The sequence below is a fragment of the Plectropomus leopardus genome, chromosome 2, assembly GCF_026936395.1.
Source record: "Plectropomus leopardus strain MGB_pleo_1.0 chromosome 2, ASM2693639v1, whole genome shotgun sequence".
NCBI lineage: Eukaryota > Metazoa > Chordata > Actinopteri > Perciformes > Serranidae > Plectropomus > Plectropomus leopardus.
Window position 1 is genome coordinate 170962 of NC_142177.1, and position 20311 is coordinate 191272.

The 20311-nt window shown below is 45.8% G+C and overlaps 1 protein-coding gene across 3 annotated transcripts in view; it reads left to right on the plus strand.

Moving 5' to 3' along the window:
* The first annotated feature begins 224 nt into the window (after positions 1-224).
* Positions 225-20311, plus strand: part of LOC121951505 (dihydropyridine-sensitive L-type skeletal muscle calcium channel subunit alpha-1-like) — a 240275-nt gene continuing 220188 nt past the window's right edge. For all 3 annotated transcript variants that reach the window (XM_088082423.1, XM_088082426.1, XM_088082429.1), the window contains exons 1-3: positions 225-598; positions 855-960; positions 10397-10536. In XM_088082423.1, coding sequence (XP_087938549.1) covers positions 411-598; positions 855-960; positions 10397-10536 — 434 coding nt within the window. In that variant the 5' untranslated portion in view covers positions 225-410. The remainder of the gene's footprint in view (positions 599-854; positions 961-10396; positions 10537-20311) is intronic.

Sequence of the window (20311 nt, forward strand, 5' to 3'; positions counted from 1 at the left end):
CTGCTACAGGAAAGAAAATATCAGCACTTTTACCCCTCTTTGTTTTCAGCACACTTCTATATAAGAAATGCACAAACACAAATGTGCAAATGTCCTCTTTAGTCAGTCCTTACTACAGCAGCCATGCTCATTGTCTATATTTATTCTCTTGACCGCACAGCTGTTCAGTAAACCAATCCCTTATAAGTAGAGGAGGCAGCTGCCATTCCACAGATAGAGAGAGAGCTTAGTCAAACCATGAGAAAGAGACTGTGACAGAGACTACTGAGATAAGCTGATAAGGGGTAACAATGAGTGGACAGACCTAGACAAGACAATTTCTTCATTCTGAAAAAAATTTCAACAGACCTTTTTGGACCACCACCTCCCATTCAAAGTAAACTTGGTACAAATACCCTTCTGAAGCTGCAATGGCAGACAGCAGCAGTCTCCCATTGTCATCCTACATCATGGATGAGGAAACTCTGAAGAGAAAACAAAAAGAGAAGCTAAAGAAGTTGATGGCTACAGGAGGCAATCCAAGGCCTACACGCTCTCTCCTCTTCTTGACACTGAGGAATCCCTTTCGCAAGGCTTGCATCAGTATTGTGGAGTGGAAGTATCCTTCTGTAGTAAAGGGTTCTAAAGGGACTAGAGGGACAGCTGAATCAAACATAAGATAACATTTTATGTGGTTGTTTTTACGACAGACCATATTTGTTTCAGTAATTGTTAAATGTCATACATTCAGTGTTCTATTTGTGACACAGCTGTGTGTGTTTATCTGTGTCAAGGTGTTTGCAGTTTAATGTGTGACGTGGAAATATCTATATCTGAACTACTATGGTTGGTAGCTTCCTATAAATCACTTGCAGACCTTTTGAAATCATAATCTTACTGGCCATTTTTGCCAACTGTGTGGCTCTGGCTGTGTACTTGCCCATGCCTGAGGAAGACAGCAACAACACCAACAGCAACTTGGTGCGTCAGCATGTTTGTGTTTGTAAAAAAATTTTTAAAAAAATGATATTATAATATATACAGATGGTGGTTTAAAACAGTAATTCCAGGAGGTTGTGCTGCAGCATCTGATGACTTAAAGACAAGCCATATAATTGTTCACATTTGTCTACATGTTATGTTACATTGTAACATAATGTTACAATGTAATGCCTTCTAATGTAATGTTACGTTACACAAGTGAAGCTATATAGCAGAGTTTCAGGAGCAGGACCACACCTTTACCGCACCTCAACCGCGCCTCTTCCGGCTTAAATATCCTCCTAACCCGATCTCCCCCTTTCGTTCTTGTTATTCTGCACGAGCGCATAACGATACACCACGTAGCGTTCCGCTCTCAGTCGACTGCGGTTCGCTCACTCACCCCTATTATGGATTCTATCTCTCTGTCCCCGTCGGATGACGACCTGTTCGGTCAAAGCTGTGATGATGGCCCTCACCGTCTCCATCTGGCCGTGCAGGCGTCCTCAGGGTCCGACGCCGACAACTTCTCTGTCGCATCCGTGCCGGGGACGCCGACCTCGGCAGTGCAACCGACCGCCGGCCCCTCAGTTCCCTCCATGGTCCATGTTCCACCCGGCTCCTCTCTGCTCACCATCCAGATGTACGGCTTGGCCGATGGTTCCTCTGCATCTCCTGGTCCGCCACCCTCAGCGGAAAGAAGAGGACGCGGTAGCCCCAGTGCAGCCCTGTGCCGCCGCGGTTCTCCTACTCCATCGCCGCGGAGGATGGTGAAGGCCTCCCGCCGTTGTCTCCCCTGTCTGCCAGCTCGCCGTCAAGCGATGAGCGCTGGAGCACAGCGTCACCACGCTCCAGCAAGGTCTCCCAATTGCCGGCTGCCTTTGAAGACCGGGGAATACTGTTTCGCAGAACTGACAACAAAGCTTTTTGACATCCTGACATCTGAGTGCCGCTCTGTCAACATCAGCGCTCTTCCGGGTGACGTCATGGCGGCGGCTCCTGTCGTGCGCCATGACGTCAGCACCTCTGTTAAAGGGCCGGTTCGTCTTCAACCACTTCCGGCAGACCATGCTGAATGGGAAGCGGGGACATGCTGCCTCAGGCGAGTCAAGTCAAGTCTAGTCAAGTCAATTTTATTTCTTGAGCCTCAGTGGGCTGTACAGTTTACGACATCCCTCTGCCCTTAGACCCTCATGTCACCCAAGGAAAAACTCCCAAAAAAAAAAATAAAAAAGGAAGAAACCTTAGCAAGAGCGGGGTGCTAGGGCTGCGGCAGTCGCTTCACCTCAGTCCCGCTGGCCGCGGAGGTCAGGTTTGCCTGAGGCGTCAGATGTGTCGGTGGCGCCCTCCCACTCCCACCAGCTCACCTCACCTGGGATTCTTGACGCCGCATTGCCTGCACCCTCGACTGTTCTCCCTGCCGGCCACTTCCTGCTCTTCCTGGCTGTCCACAGCAGCTCTGTCCCCTTGGGGCACCTGGCACCGGGCTGCCGGTGCCCTCTACTGCTCAACCTCAGCAACTGCAGCATTCGTTTCATGATGGGATTTCTGGCACCGAGGTATCGGTGCCCCCGGCCGTGTATGATCAACAATCGCGCCACTTCACTCTCGCTGGGGCACCCTGCACCGGGATGCTGTTGTCCTCAGTCGTACACCCACAGCTTCCTGGTCAGTTGGGTTGTTGTCGCTCCCGGCCGTGCAATCCCAGCCACTGCACCAGTTCACTCTCGCTAGGGCATCTGGCACTGGGTTGTCAGTGCCCCCCACCGTGCCTCCGCACGACCCGCAGCAGCCAGCCTTGGTTGAGACTCCCGCCTACGCCTCCCAACCCATCAGGGCCAGGGTCGTTGGCACCGGGTTGCCACCAAATTTTCCCTCTCATCCTGTGCACCATGTCGTTCAGTCCCCTGCTTCTGGTCTCCTTTCTGATCATTTTCCGTCGCAGTGGCCTTTGCCTACTTTCACCCTGGCCATGGCTGATCCTCCCATCCGCCCTCCTGGCGCTTTCGTCTCTTGTCCATCTCCGGTTCCCCCCAATCTTCGTACCCAGATTCTTGACTGCACCATGTCTCCGGCGGCCATTTCTCCTAGGTCCCGTTGGCCACGGTGGTCAGGTTTGCCCGGGGTGCCAGCGATGTTGGCAGCACCCTCCAACTCCCACCAGCTTGCCTCACCCTGCAACCTCGGCAGCAGGATGCCTGTGCCCTCGACCATTCTCCCACCTCCATTTGAGTGGCCCGCTTGTGTTGGCTCATCTGGCACCGAGATGCTGGCCCCGCTTACTGCCCAACCGTTGCATCTGCGGCAGCTCACTCTCCTTGGGGCGTCAGGCACAAGGCTGCCGGTGCCGGGTGGGCATCTGGCAGTGGGATGCCGATCCCCCTGGCCATCCACTCAGCAACCACACCACTTCAACCCTTTGCCCTGGGGCTTTTGGCGCCAGGGTGCCGTTGCCCCCAGTTCACCTGCAACAGCCTTGACGTTTCACTCTCGTTGGGGCTTCTGGCACTGAAATGCCGGTGCCCCAGCTGTACGACCTCTTGAGGCATCCGGCACCGGGCTGCTAGTGCCTTCTACTGTCCATCATGATCTGCCTGCAGCAGATAGCTTTGCTGGGGAGTCCGGCATTGGGATGCCATTGCCCCCGGCTGTACACGCTCGGCAGCCGCACCACTTCACTCTCGCTGGGGCATCCGGCACCAGGATGTTGCTGCCCCCAGTTATACATCCACAGTGACCTCGACAGTTCGCTCCCTCTGGGGCATCTGGCACCGAGATGTCAGGGCCCCCGCTGAACAGCATCGGCTACTGCACCGGATCACTCTCCTTGGGGCATCTGATGCCAGACCGCCAGTGCCCTCTACTGCTTGACCTCCATGCCTGCAGTGGATAGCTTTTGCTGTGGAGTCTGGCATTGAGATGCCATTGCCCCCGGCTGTACACACTCGGCCACCGCGCCACTTCACTCTCACTGGGGCATCTGGCACCATGTTGCTGCTGCCCCCTGTTGTACATCCGCAGTGACCTCGACGGTTTGCTCTCGCTGGGGCATCTGGCACCGGGATGTCGGGGCATCTGGCACCGGGATGTCGGGGCCCCCAGCTGCATGACATCGGCTACTGCAGTGGTTCGCTTTCATTGGGGAGTCTGGCATAGGGATGCCATTGCTCCCTGGCCGTCCGCTCTCTGCAACTGCATCAATTCACCCCTCTCGCTGGGGCATCTGGCGCCGGGGTGCGGTTGCCCCCAGTTGTACACCCGCAGCAACCTTGACAGTTCGCTCTCGTTGGGGCTTCTGGCACCAAGAGGCCATGCCCCCGGCCGTACGACCTCGCCTACTGCGCTGTTTCTCTCTTCTTGAGGCATCTGGCACCGGGCTCCCAGTGCCCTCTATTGCTTAACATCGACGCCTGCAGCGGTTCGCTTTTGCTGGGGAGTCTGGCATTGGGATGCCATTGCCCCCGGCTGTGCCCGCTTGGCAACCGCACCACTTCGCTCTTGCTGGGGCATCTGGCACCAGGATGCTGCTGCCCCCAGTTGTATGTCCACAGTGACTTCGACAGTTCACTCTCGTTGGGGCTTCTGGCACCGAGATGACGTGCACCCGGCCGTATGACCTTGGCTACTGCACCGGTTCTCTCTTCTTGGGGCTTCTGGCACCAGGCTACCAGTGCCCCCTACTGCTTAACCTTGAAGCCTGCATCTGCATTGTTCCCCAGGGGCGGGCTTTCCTTTCTCACCTGTTGCCTGTCGCTTCTTCCGTCCTGTCGCTCATGACCTCCGTCTCTCTCGTTGCGCTGAGCCGTGCCGAGCTCTGGTTCTGGCTCTATCTGCTTGGCAATTGGAACGAATCTCCTTCTATTATGACGATCACCTGTCTCATCCTCAGGACATCAACCTTTTCGATGACGCGGCTCCATCAGCCGGTTTTGGGGTTTTTTTTACGATGGAAGATGGTTCGTAGGCAAATGGCCCCAAGAGTTGGAAGGAGATTGCCAGGTCATTTTATCTGCTCTCTTTGAGATCTACCCCATCATCGTCACCACCATGTTATGGGGCCATGAATGGAGTCGCTTATCTGTCCTCATCTACTCAGACAATCTCGTAGTAGTTTGACATCATAAATAAAGAAGTTCAGAAGCTTGGCTCCTTATGTAGACGCACACCCGACTCCGGTTCCTCCATATTCGGCCTTGCCTTTCAACATCTAAACCCAGCTTTCATGCCCCTGATCTGGAATCTCAGAACACCATCATCAATAGCCTGTCCCCTGCAACTCTCTCTCCATATTGGTCTGCTTGGAATTGTTTCCACAAATTTCACGACATGCATGCACGCCTCAACATAACTTTTCCTTTATTTGATCTCATCACCTTAACCTGCTTCATCACCCACACCCATTCTGTCTTGGGAATTTAAAACCCAGACAATCAAAGTCTACCTCAGCGGCATTTCGTTCATCTCTAAACTCCTAACTGGTAGTCATGGCCAGCTCATGGTCATCCCCAGATCACCTCACTGCTCAGAGGCCTCTCACGCTAAGAACCAGCCCAAAATCCTCGTAGACTCCCTTTAACCACGGATCTGCTGTCACGCTGTATCCACACCATCCACTCCAGATATAGCATACCTCGCGTCAACCAAACTCTAGAGGCAGTGTTCATTCTTGCCTTCTTCGGTTTCCTCAGATGCTCAGAATTCACTGCCTCGACCCTTCAATACGATCCACGTCGGCACGCCTGCCTCTCGGACCTTTCTTTTTCTCCGACACCATAGTTTATTATTTAAAAAGAACCAAAACCAACCAATCTAGCCAACCCACTCCCGTCTTCTACTTTAACATTCAATCAGTTCTAAACCCCTTCCTTATTCTCTCCAACTACTTACATTTCCAGACGTCACAAAGCAAATCCCAAGATGACCCTCTGTTTGCATCTGAATCCGGCTAGGTGGTTACCCGCTTCTGGTTCCACCAACACTTCCGTCAGGTCCTGTCATTGTCAGGCATCTCTCCCATGCATTACTCCGGACATTCTTTCAGAATTGGAGCTGCCACCTAGGCTTCCCGCAGCAGTATACCGGAACACTTTATTCAGATCATGGGCAGATGGTCCTCCCAAGCTTATCACCGACCTAAGAGATCTCAAATCGTCTTTTTCCTCTCTCATATAATGCACGCTTTTGGGGGTCTGTCGTGCCCGGGAGCCAGGGCGGATTCCCACCAAAGCTTCCCCACACCGCACTCAACCATCCATTCCAATAATTCAACATCAATGTTTATACCAAATCTACATTCACGTCAATAAATTGTTAAAATTAATTCCGATTGAGGTGTGGTCCTTGCTAGTGAAACATACCAAAATAGAAAGAGCAATAAATGTGGGTATGACCGCAAGTGGCAATTCAAGGGTTCTATTCAGCATGCATCAGTTAGGAGCTGAAAGCTGCTAAGAGTCAAGACCTTTGATATTTTACTTCACCCATATTAAAGATAACTTACAAGTTTTGTGATCATCAGATAGATGCACATTAACTTTTGTACAAATCTCTGCTGGACCTTGCTCTGTTGGTCAGTTGGAGGAACATTTTGGGAACATTCTTCAATATCTTAATTAAAACATCCACCAAGGTTGGTTATGTTTGGATAAACTGTTATTGATTATTTAATAATCATAAAGTTAATTAGTTACATCTTAAAAACACAAGATAACAAGATTTTGACACCTTTTGATGAGCCTGTTTCAATAACTTTCCACAGAAAACTTCAAAACTTCAAAATCAGACCTCAGTTAAGAAAGCAATGTCAGAATGGGTTTTACAAAAAAAATAAGATGGCATATTTAAAATGGCAATCCTCAATTCAGCAATTTCAAAACAGTTTTCCACGTGTAATTCAACTTTGTAATGAAACATATTCCACAAGTTTTGCAATGATTGGAGGAACATTTTTTAATTTTTTTTATTAATAGTCAGGTTTAGTATTTGTAGTGCCCCAAGTGGTTGATTTGAATAAACCCCTCAGACTATGTTTCATTTAGGTACTTTTATGAATATGTCCTGCAAATTGGGTGACGATTTGCCCAATGTTTGCAAACTAAGTTGGCTTTATTTGCTGAGCTAAATCCCCTTTAAGTGTTGGGTCGGTATCTGCACAATTAGATATCAAAAAGCTTTATTGATAGTTAGTCTTGATATGATCTACAGATATTTGGTACAAATCTGAGCTATGGTTTCAGAGATTTAAAAAAGCCCCCCCTTTTGCCTTTCCAAAATTGGATATTTGGCCCCTAATTTTGGTGAAATCATCAGGCCGATAGGGGGCATATTTCTTGAGCAGCATTTGTACACACCTTCCTCAAACAAACCCCCAAAAAACAGGTAACTCTGGGGTTCAAGCTACCATGGTCTGCTTAAAGTTGAAAGTTGCCAAGGAATAAGACCTTAAACCATTTATAACACCTGCAATATAAGATACAGAGCAAATTTGATCACAATCGGACATTCATGTACATCAAAATCTGTGTCTAAACATACTTTTCTTTGGCAACACTCCACCACCCCTGATTGGTCTGCAATAGAAACCTTTTGGGTACATGTCTCCCCTGCTTAATTAAAAAACTCATTGAAATTGGTGGTTTGGACTATCTGTCTCTAATTTGTGGCCAAATTTTGCAAAAGGCCAGTGCACTTGCTGGAAGCGATGGTGCCCCTTATGTAACAGTTTTTAAAAAAATGTTATACACATAGGTAAATGTTTCTATGGAACATATCCTGCAAGTTTTGGGCTCATTTGACAAACAATTTTTAATTTATAGTCTGATTTGTGTTATGCCACATCCAAGTCTTGCATTTGTAATGCTGTGTAGAAGTTGGTTTGACCAAAATGCAGACTCAGACACAATGGGGGAAATTAACAACCAGTCCTTTAATCGCAATACCAGGATTGTAAATAGGAGATCCCAAAAAAATCAGGCAGAAGTACAAAAACCAGCAGGCCAAAAGCAGAGTACAAAAGCAGAAATTGGTCTAAATCTCAAATGTACACAAAACTCACCAACCTGTTTTCAACTCACCAAATAGTGCCATTCTGTCAGTGTTTTCAGCATATGAATGTGATGCCAAAAGCCATCCTCTGTCATGTCATGCAATGCGCAAAATGTTATGAAGTTAGGTCTATTCACATGCAAAATCAGGCTCCCTCTATTGTTCATTGGTCAATAAGAGTTGACTTGGGAAAAAAATACAAGTTGCTTTGTGGCATCCCTATTAACTTTATTTCACACACATGGTTCAACATTATTGTTAAACATTTCCTGCAAGTTTGTTAATGACTGGTTTGATGATTTACAGTCTGATTTGTGTTATGCCACAACCATTTTTAAATTTGAATTTAAAAATTTTAAATTTGTAAATAAAAGTTCAGGATGTGTTGTACTTATGTAGACATTTCCTGCAAGTTTGTTTGATGATAGGCTCAAAGGTTATGGGGGTAGGCCTGTTTATGTGCTGAGCCACGCCCCATCTATTTTTCATTGATCATTATACAACATTTAGTTCCAACCAAGCAATTTTTGAATTTACATCAGAGTCTTGTGTCCTTATGGCTCCCATCAGGGTCTGCCCATCCAGTGCAATAGCTTGATGTTAGGGGTCAACCGTGTCTGTGTGCGCAGAGCAGTCTCTGATCTCCTGTTCTGAGTGAGCCTCAATCGCATCTCATCCATTTTATTCTCCTGTGACTGGACATCAGCCAGAAGAAAACTTCTCCTTCCTCTTTCTGGGCGGGTCTTTAGGTTTCATTTCTCCCCTCTGGTCTGACCAGCTGCTTGGTGTATGCCGTTGGTGGGGATCCTCTCATGGTCGACTGCATTCAGTCCAAAGCCCACACAACTTTTCCAGATGAAAAGTTGTGCTTTGGCAAAAGGGGCCATGGTGTAAAAAAAAAAAAAAAAAAAGCAAAATATAGAAAAAGAGTAGCAAGGATTTGAGGAACTACAGGCTGCTGCATCTACATGCTCTGCCATAAAAGCATACATACATAGCAATAAAATTTGATATCAATCAGATTTATGTGACAGCTTAAGTTGTTTTACAGATTCAGATTATTAATGCAAAATATATATAACCAATAAATTATGATGTATTATTAAAGATTCATCTACCCAGCAGTAGACCCATAAAAAATGAGATCCACTTTTACCAGCCTCTACATTAAACTGATGAACACATGAATGCATCAATAAATACAGTATAATATACAGGCTATATTACTCTCAAGTGGGCCATTCTTTAGAATAAATAACGTTATGTAAGAAATGTCTTCCAGTAGGTCTTAGTTTTGTTTATGATGCACACGTGGTTGGCATTAGTGGCAGTAATAAACCAATAAATGTAGTAAAAAATAGTAAGTAAGTAGTTAACATATTGTGAGATCAAGTGATCAATTGTTCAACAATTTGCAATTGTTTAATGCGGAGAAAAATGCACTCAACTCGTTTTTTAAGACATAAAGGATGCAAATGCTGAATGTAAACATCGCTCTATTTACAAAAAAGCTCCACAAAGCACCTTCAGAAATCCAGAGTTTACTTTCATCCTAGTTTTCAGCAAAACTCAAACTGCCACACTAATCATTAGTTTTTGCCTCATATAATGTGTTTCTTTTGTTTATCTAGCCTTTTATTTCTTTAAAATATGTTCAACATCTTTTGACAATAACTGAGCTGTCCTCACAGTTTAACAGAGCAACCTTGTCATTGCAGCATGCGCAGTTGAGTATGGCCAGGGTCGAGCCAAGGACCTTTGCTTCACTGAAATGGCTGCACTATTTCCTATCTAATATTATTTTTAGATTTTAGTCCTGGGTGGGGACAAAAGTCTGTAATGAAGAACCACGTTTCAGATTGTGGTGATTAGTAAATTTAAATTATTGAGATTAATTTTGAATAATATTTAAGAAATCAAGCAGAATTTTAGACTTACATATCAGTTTTATACTCCTGAAGGGCACAGTCTGTGCACTTAAAATAGACATTCACTGCATGCCTCTGCTGAAACGTGAGAGGGCATAAAACATTCCATTGGTGTGTGAGTTTGTCAGTGACATGAATAGACATAAGTAGATGAGTGTGATGTGTAAATTTAAACATTCATGAAGAAATGTGCATGGGTGGTGAATTTGCTCCTTAACTAAAAGCTGAGTGAAAAACAAACAAACCACAAAAACAAACAAAAAGGGACTGAGCCTTATTTTGATTTAAAAAAAACAAACTGTTATACATTTCCATAAAGCACATATACTACATGGCCGTAACTCGAGATCCTAATCACTTACCTAATCACACTTGAATAAAATGATACTAATAGTAATTATTTAAGGCTATTGTGCATGTATGAATAACAGATTCACACAAAAATCATTGCTGTCGTTTTACAGGAAAGCCTGGAGTACATTTTCCTCATCATCTTCTCTGTTGAGTGTTTCCTGAAGATTGTTGCCTATGGATTTCTTTTCCATGCAGATGCATACTTAAGGAATTGCTGGAACATTCTGGACTTTGTCTGTGTATCTGTTGGGTAAGTTGATAAGTTTTTAGTTGAATCAACTTATTTTGTCATTTAATATTCTGCCAAAAGGGTCAAAGTTAGATGCTTGGCCCTAGTCTATTCTCTCATGGATTTTGTATGTTCTTCCTGCATAGTTTCCTTGCAAGCGCTCCTGTTTTACCTGTCCTCTGATGAGGCCCAAACACAAAAATATAGGCTATATGATTTAAACAACAAGGTAATGAGGCAGGTTTAGGACATCATCTCAATAGGGTGTCCTCAGTGGTATTTAAATAGCGGTCTTACAGACATGGCATGCTGAAAGCAATATTTTAATTCAGCAGGAGCAGGTCACTGTTTATTGAGTGTAGATAACACATCAATTACATTTTAAAGCCCCCTTACAATGTATTTTTGTAATTTTATTACATTTCATATTTTTTACTGCCATTTCATAGTCAGAGGTGCATGGACTGGGGGGGGGCACTGCATGTTAATTGTAGTTTGATTGTATATGTGTGACCATGTCGCTTGTGGACTTAAGACTTGAGTGAGCTAACAATATGGCTGGAGTTAGCAAAGATCATGGATCTTTAGCCACTCTTCAACAAACATACGATGATGAAGATAATGCTCTGATAGAACTACAAGAAGGAGATGATGTAGAAGTGGCCTCGCAACCAGAAAGGCAACATACCCCGCTGAAGAGCCTGAACCTGAAGAAAGCAAAAAAAGTTATTGCTCAGGAGGAAATTTCCAATGGTATCCTATTCAACGCCATTTAAAATCTCACTCGTGAGGGTTGTCAATTTGGGGAATGTTGAGCAAGAATAATTTAGGTTATTTTGGGAAGGAGAAATCAGTGTGAGTTGGTGTAGAGAGGAATTGCTAAGAGGGTGATAGAATGCTGCCATATTGTATTTTGTGGTAGATGTAAGCTTTTCTAAGTCGGAGTGTTTTTTTTTTTTTTTTTTTTTTTTCAGAATCAGAATCAGAAAAAGATTTATTGCCAGGTATAGTTAACACAATACGAGGAATTTGTTCTGGTGGGTTGGTGCAACATAAATATAGAAAAGAAAACAGATAAAATAGAAGATACAAATATAAAATATAAAATATAAAATATAAAAAGTACGAGTCTTACAGTGCAAAACAAAACAAGTAACACAAGTAACAGTGCAAGAAACAGAACCATGGAATTAAAGTATATACAAGAATGGTTGGAGTGCAAGATATATATTGATATTTACATTGAAATTCACATTTATACAGGTTTGAGTGCAATTTTATGGTGTGGATGTGCCGCATGACCAGCAGCAGTGCCGGTGATGTGCATTAATGAACACGTTAATGTAATGTACAGTCTATGAGGAGAGTGCGTCAGTGGGGGACCTGGGCCTTGTTTATGAGGCCGGTGGCAGACGGGAAGAAACTGTTCTTGTGGCGTGAGGTTCTGGTCTTGATGGACCGAAGCCTCCTGCCAGAGGGGAGTGATTGAAAGAGTTTGTGTCCAGGGTGGGAGGGATCGGCCACAATCTTACCTGCACGCCTCACCTCCACATCATCGGTTCAGCCCCTTCTGAGGTTCAGGTGTACAGGTCCTGGAGGGAGGGCAGACTGCGGCCGATGACCTTTTCAGCAGAGCGGATGATACGCTGCAGCCTGCGCTTGTCCTTGGCAGTAGCTGCAGCGTACCAGATGGTGATGGAGGAGGTGAGGATGGACTCGATGATGGAGGTGTAGAAGAGCACCATCATCTTCACTGGCAGGTTGAACTTCCTCAGCTGCCGCAGGAAGTACATCCTCTGTTGGGCTTTTTTGGTCAGAGAGCTGATGTTCAGCTCCCACTTGAGGTCCTGGGTAATGATGGTGCCCAGGAAGCAGAAGGACTCCACCGTGACCACTGGAGAGTCTCTCAGGGTGATGGGGGTGAGTGGGGCTGTGTTCCTTCTGTAGTCTACTATCATCTCCACTGTCTTTAGAGCGTTGAGCTCCAGATTGTTCAAGCTGCACCAGGACACCAGACGGTCTGTCTCCCTCCTGTAGGCGGACTCATCTCCATCAGAGATGAGCCCAATGAGGGTCGTGTCGTCCATGAACTTCAGGAGCTTGACAGACTGGTGACTGGAGGTGCAGCTGTTGGTGTACAGGGAGAATAGCAGAGGGGAAAGAACACAGCCCTGAGGGGATCCAGTGCTGATAGTCCGGGAGTCAGAGATGTGTTTTCCCAGCTTTACATGCTGCCTCCTGTCAGACAGGAAGTCTGTGATCCACCTGCAAGTGGAGTCTGGCACGTTCAGCTGGGAGAGCTTGTCCTGCAGGAGAGCTGGGATGATTGTGTTGAAGGCAGAGCTGAAATCCACAAACAGGATCCTGGCATAGGATCCTGGGGAGTCCAGGTGCTGGAGGATGAAATGCAAGGCCAGGTTAACTGCATCATCTACAGACCTGTTGGCTCTGTAGGCAAACTGTAGGGGGTCCAGGTGTGAGTCAGTAATGTCTTTGATGTGTGGAAGCATGAGGCGCTCAAATGACTTCATAACCACAGAGGTCAAGGCGACGGGTCTGTAGTCATTGAGTCCTGTTGTCCTCAGCTTCTTGGGAACAGGGATGATTGTGGAGGCCTTGAAGCAGGCCGGTACGTGGCATGTCTCCAGTGAGGTGTTGAAAATGTCTGTGAACACTGGAGACAGCTGATCAGCATAGTGCTTCAGGGTGGATGGAGAGACAGAGTCCGGCCCACTTGCTTTGCGGGGGTTCTGCCTCTTGAACAGTCTGTTGACATCCTTCTCCTGGATGGAGAAAGGTGTCACTGGGGGGGAGGGGGAGGATGAGTTGGGAGCTTCTGAGGTGGGCAGCTGTGGTGAAGCTCCTGCTGAGATGGGGGAGGTGCAGGTGGAGGGTTGTGGCTGGTCAGAGGTGTGATGAGGGATGGAGTCAGGACTGTCCCATTGTGTTTTGTTTGGAGATTGTACCAGTGGCTGACTGATAGTTTTTTTCTGTCTTTCAAGTTGAGTAAAATTATTTTCTTTGCCACAGCTACTGCTATTAAGATGAATTTTTCGAGATGTTTGGGGATTGTGAGTGACGAAAGGTCACCTAACAGGGCTATGAAAGGGGAGAGTGGGATGCGGAGGTTGAGGATCTTGGATAGCTCTTTCCAACCAAAACAGTTCAACTGTCCTCCATGAACTCTGTGGTTGTCTATTGCAGTTGGACAGTGTGTGCAGGTGTTGTTGTCTGTCAGGCCCATGAGGTGCATTTTGTGAATGATGATGTGTGCTGTGTGGTACTTTATATTGAATTAGCTGGATTTTCGAGTCCGATGACATGGTGAATGTGTTATTGCATATGGTTTGCCAGTCGATGTCGGATTGATGCATATCCAAGTCTGATGTCCATTTGTCTGTTGGTACTGAAATAGTATTATCATGGTGAGAAAGGAGTTTGCATATCTGGGATGGCATTTTTTTGTGTGAGTTTAATTTTAATATTAAGGGAGGCGTGGAGTTGTGGAAGTTATAGAATCGATTACCTTTTTTATGGTCTCTTTCAACTGTAGGTACTGGAATTGACAATTGTGTGGTAGTTTGTATATTTGTTTCAGAAGGTCGAAAGTCATAAGAGAGCTTCTGCTAAAGAGGTGCCCCAGGTTGGTTACTAGCCTCTGTTTCCATGCAGGGAAATTGATGGTTTCCTTGATTTTTAACATGCCAGAGTGGGGTGAGATTAGAAGGCTAGTTTGAGGTTGAATATGTCATTAGCTTTCCACCATGCAGTGGGGGTAGTGTTTATTGTGCTAAATTTGAAGCAGTTGTGGGTTCTGTTTGACTTATCTATGAAAATAATGTGTTGAATGGGGAGATCTTTACAAATGGTTTGTTCACTATCTAGCCTATCTAGGTGGGATTGGAGTTGCTCGTTCATTGACAGATATACTGAATCTATTGAGAGAGATAATAAAGATAAAAGCTTGGTACATCAAGTCGGCCATAATGTTTGGGTTTTTGGAGTGTGGATAGAGAACCAGACCAGGGGGATAATTTATTTTTGGGAGAATGTTTCTTAAACAGCGGAAATGCAAGCAGTTAATGACATCGGGAGTTTGTTCCATGTTTGTGTCATTTAAATTCGATGAAATATGGATTCAAAGGTATTTGATGGGTTGACTTGTGTACTTATAGGGCAATTCCACAACCTGAGGAAGGGCAATAGGGCCCAAAACATCACACGTGTGAAGGTATACTAATAAACGTTCATAGGAGCATTTTCTAGTATTCCGACTTCATCTATTTTCTGATATCAATTCCCCAACCCCAGCATCCCAGTCAGAATTACTTGGAGGCAGAATCTTGGACTTAGACCAGTTGATGGAGTAGCCAGAAACCCTGCCAAAACTGTTTATCAGCTTATGGAGTGACGGAAGAGAGATAGATTGAGTTGTTAGATATAACAAAATGCATAGAAACTTATTTTATGATGATGTGAGTTGGTTTTCATCCCTGAAATGCTGTTGTTCTGTCGATGAGACAAGTATAGATGAGGCAAGTGCTGAAGTGCAGATGCTGAAGGTGTGTTATAAAGAATCTTTATCCAGTTCAATCTTATCCATTTTTCCTTTTTTTCAAGAGAAATCATCTCATTCCTGTTCCACCAACAGTCACTTAAAATTGATGGCCCTTTGCCTGTCAAGAATTTGGTGATTCAACCACGAGAGGACCATCACCAGGACTGCCTGGGTCAAGTATAGAAAGAGGAATTCCGGTTTGAGGCCTAAAATAAAATAAAATTAAATAAGATTAACATATAAAAATGACATTTAGTACAATTACTTTGTGATGCACCTTGTGTATACTGAGGGTCTAAGATGGTGGTGCCGGGAAGTTCGGCTGTAGAAAAGCGTTACGGTCAGACTGATCCCACCCTAAATATATATAAGTGGCACTTACGTTCTAAGGAGGGTCTAAGGACAAAGGGATGTTGTATGCTGTAAAGCCCTCTAAGGCAAATTGTGATTTGTGGTAATGGGCTTTACAAATAAAATTGACTTGACTTGACCCAATCCACTGCTCCAATCCCGACAGCTTCTATTAATGCTTGGCTCACCTTTCAATCAGCGTGGCAGGATTTCATGTGAACAGGCTGCCATGTTCATCGTTTTTGTTTAGATTGTTAGCTTGTGTTTGTGAAGCTATGAAGTACTAGATAACTGCTGTGCCTCTCATTAAGATGTTAGAAATCTACTGTTGTGAAATTGAACTGAGGGACTAGTTTGATTGTGAGATTGTTAGAAATGATTTTTTATGAAACATGAATGCAGCATTCGTAAAACTACCTGGGTCATAGTCTGATATAGTTTGTGGATGATTATTACACTGAGAAGCCCCCTGTTAGAAACAAGAGATGCAGTGGTGCATGCTTGTAATAATGGATATTTAACGTGGTTATCTCAAAGATTTACATTTAATTTTTTCTCGCAACATCTTATGGTGAAAGCAATCATCGCAGGCGTGTTTGTGGTCACTGATATTGCCAAACTGCCCCAAAAGTCTTGCTTGTATGACATTATCACTTACTGCTGATGCTTTTGACCATGCGCTGGCAGAAACTGGTGACAAATGGCATAAAGAAAGAAGGAGAGGAGCGACTCTGTTGCATTTTGATTTTTCTGCTAAAGTCAACTCAAGATTTTTCATCAGTGGACCAATGATAGATAGTGACTTAACACACATTTATTTAAAGAAAATCTCTAAGATTACAATGAACTTGAGCTTTCAATGCAAAAGCTTTTATCAAAACCTCTCCTGCATTTAGTCGTTTTGCCAATCAAACTCAGTGAAGTCACTGATAAAGGTAATCAAGTGGTGGGTCATGTCTGAGGTCTTCTGCTGCAACAGTCTCCCAGTTCTCTGGCTCATCTGCCCCTTGGCACTGCACTTGGAAGAATCAGAATAAAATTAATTAATTGTCACTAAAAACCTATAAAAATGAGAAAAGATGAAATAACAGAAAAGTGATTTTCAAAACTTACCGTCTGACTGTTCTAAAAGGTTTTCTGTACTTCGAAAAAAAGGAAAAAAATAGTAGACCTGTAACATTACTTTGTAGTAGCAGCCTATAATTTGATAAGTGATAAATCAAACTAAGTGGCTGCACCCATATTGGGCAGTGTGATCTGGTAGGATTAAATAATATTATTTAAATATAGTGCCCAACCTCCTACTTGTACCAAAATGGGAAAATCCACCCGCAGAGGCAGGAAATCATGCAGGAAATGCAGGTTTAGTGAGTGCACAACAATTTCTGATAATAATTAATACCTCTGAACAAACTCCAGCGTTATGGCTGCTTCCACCTGATATTCGATGTTGAACACATAGCAACAGGTGAAGAGAACGGCTAAGGCAGTGGTGACAGTGGTGTCAGTTAGGTGAGCAGCAGATAGGATTAAATCTCTCTCCTCGATCAACAGCATCCATTTAGTTGTACTCAGGGCTTTATCTCCTTGAGAAAGAGTCAGACATTGCAACAATTATATTTCATAAATCAGTGGTTGGAAACGTCCGGCCTGCAGGCCAACATTGGCCCTCCAGCAATAATATCTGGCCCGCCAGATTATTTTGATAATCAGATTTTTTTTTCAGACTGAGAGTCCCACAAATGTAGTGTCCAAAAAAAAAATCTACCCCCATCTGTCACGTCTGCTCCTCTGCAGCCTCTCCTCACACACCTCTCTCCTAATCAGCCTGATTTCTTCCACCTGCAGTGCTTCCCTCTCTCTCTCCCTCTGCCTGGCTGCATCCTCCTCAGCAGTAACCACCTCCACCTGTTGCTCTTTTCCTGTCTCAGCCTACATAACCTGCCCTGTGTCTCACCCTCAGTGTCAGATTGTTCTCCCTGATTAGAGACTTTCCAGCATTCTGTTCCTGCCTGCCTGCCTGTTGGCAACTCTGTCCGTCCCCGACTAACCTGCTCTGTCTCTGCCCCGGTGATCTGACCTGCCTTCTGATTCTCAACACCGAGTTTGATCCAGCCTTCCACCTTCCTTCTCCCTGAGGAAAAAAGGTACTCAGCGAGCCTGCTCTCCAGAGAGTTCCACAGGCAAAGGTGGCTTTCACCATCAACCACCTGACCAGACGGGCACGGCTGTGGGGAACCGCTGAGTGGGAACGATGTTCGCCTGCTTGCGCCTCCTTTCTGCTCTTCTCCGAGGAGATGCGCAAGGTCTTAGGCCAGGGAGCGCCACATTCTCAGACTGCTCGGGAATTGATCGCCATGCGGCAGGGAGATCGGAGAGTGGTGGACTACTCTATAGACTTTCGGACAAAAGCCTGTCTGAGTAACTGGAACACAGCCGCCCTGGTTGATGCTTTCATCCATGGGTTGGCTGATTATATAAAGGACGAGTTGGTGTCTCACGACGTGCCTGCGACCCTGGACGGGATCATTGAACTTGCCACCCGGATCGATCTCCGTGTCCAGGCTCGCAGGCGGGAGAGGCATTTGGAGGCATCCCGTTTTCCGCAGCAGACCCATTCCCGTGGGATGTCCAGCGCTCCGCACACCACCCAGCCCACTGAGGATCTGGTCCCTATGCAGCTGGACCGGGCATCGCTGACTCCTGAGGAGAGGGAACGTCGGAGAAGGGGTCGTCTGTGTATGTACTGTGGTGGAGCTGGTCACTTTGTGTCAGGGTGTCCGGTAAAAGCCAAAGCTCACTAGTAGCCGGAGAGATACCAGTGAGCGTGACCACCCTCCCTCTCCGCCCGATTGTTGCTGCAGACCCAACTCCTTCTCCAGAGTAGCTCCCATTCCCTCGCTGCTCTGGTGGATTCGGGAGCAGAGGCCAACATCGTCAGCGAGGACCTGGTTCGTCAGCTGGGGCTCGGGCGGGAGCACCTGCCTGTACCCGTTCCTGTCCGGGCCCTGGATGGCCACCGCCTGGGTACTATAACCCACCATACCCAACCTGTGTCCATGCTGCTGTCCGGCAACCACCATGAGACCATCCGCTTCCACATCTTAGCACACACCAACCTGCAGCTGATCCTGGGCCATCCTTGGCTCTGTCGTCATAACCCCCACATCAATTGGCAGACCGGTACCATCCATGAGTGGGGGCCAACCTGTCACCTCACCTGCTTCAGATATGCTGCGGTCCCGCAGCATCTCCCATCCACCGTTCCTGCACCTGACTGCAACAGTGCAGACTGCAAGGCTACCGGCAAGGCTACCGGACAGTACAACATTTGAGTGGATAGGGAGAGAGAAAAGAGAGAGGTTGGGGGACACAGAAGGGAGGGGAAGACACAAGAGACAACAAAAACAACAGCAACAACAATAACAACAACGACAATGAGAACGATGACAACGACGCTAACTACAATAATGATAGCTGCAAATATTTACAACAGTATTAACAGTGGCAGCAGGAAGAAAATGAGTAAGTAAAAAAGGAAAAGAAAAAAAAATAAATAAATTAATTTAAAAAAGTAAACAAAAATAAACAAACAAAAAACAGATTGCATAAATACTTACCCAAAATAACCTTGACATGGATAACATCAACATGTGTAACTGTTGTACATGTGTGATTGTATAACAGTTGTGTGCTGTGTGTGTGTGTGTGTGTGTGTGTGTGTGAGGGTTTGTCATTGGATGTGGACACCCCCCAAACTCCCAGGGGCAAGCAGGCCAAGACACAAGCCACCAGAGCACCCAACAGCCCCCCAAAACACGACAGACCCAGCACCACGTGCCCCAGAGACAGGCACGCACCCCACCCAAGTGAGAACAAGCAAGGGAGCACAGAGGCGACACCCCCGACCACCCCCAGACACCTAACATACCCCCCCACCCCCATCCCCCAGAGGAACGCCTGTTCCAAGACACCACAGCAGGCACCGCCCGGCCCCCCCGCATGCGCGCAACCCCCCCACGGGGGGACAGCACGGGCCCCAAGCCACCAGGGCCCAAAGCCCCAGACCCACCCACACCAGCGAGGCAGCCCAGACAGGGCCCAAGGGCCACCAACCCCCCCATCCCCCCAGAGCACCCCCCACACCGAGGGTGGAGGCAGGTATGGGGTGTCCTAGACGTGTCGATAGGTCTTCACAAATCTTTTGCCAAAATTTCTTGACCGGTGTACAAAGCCAAACATATGATATATATGATATATATGATATATAACATACATATATATAACTGTGTAATGAGCCACCCGTGCAGTTCTAACAGATGTTTCTACATGTAAGGCCCATTTTGAACATCCTTTGTCCTGTGTAGTGTGTTCTGTGAAGAACCTTGTACTGTATGAGTTGTAAGTTGGCATTTTGGGTCATTTTGAAGGTATTTGAACAAATTTGCATCCAAAAATTTGGGTCTGTGTTGATGGATAAATCTTTCTCCCATTTGGAGATTGGAGACTGTTAGATCTGTTTTAGACAATAATAAATTAATTTTGGAAAGTAATTTTGGAGGTGAAAGCTTTAGAAAATTTGTTATTATTGGTGGTAGCTCTAAGTCCAATTGGCTAAGGTTAAACCTTGTCTGAATTATGGATTTAAGCTGAAGATATTCCAGAAATTTGTTTTTGTTAATACCATGTAGTGCTACCAGCTCATTAAATGGAATGATGTTACTGCCTTGGAGGATATGCTCCAGATGTCTTATCCCTTTGTCGTACCAGGTTGTGAAGTTTATTGTTTTTTTATTTCGCAGGATATCAGAATTGTTCCAGATGGGTGTGTGTCTGCATGGCATGGGTGAAGACCTATTTATTTTAAGAAATTCCCACCAGGCTGTT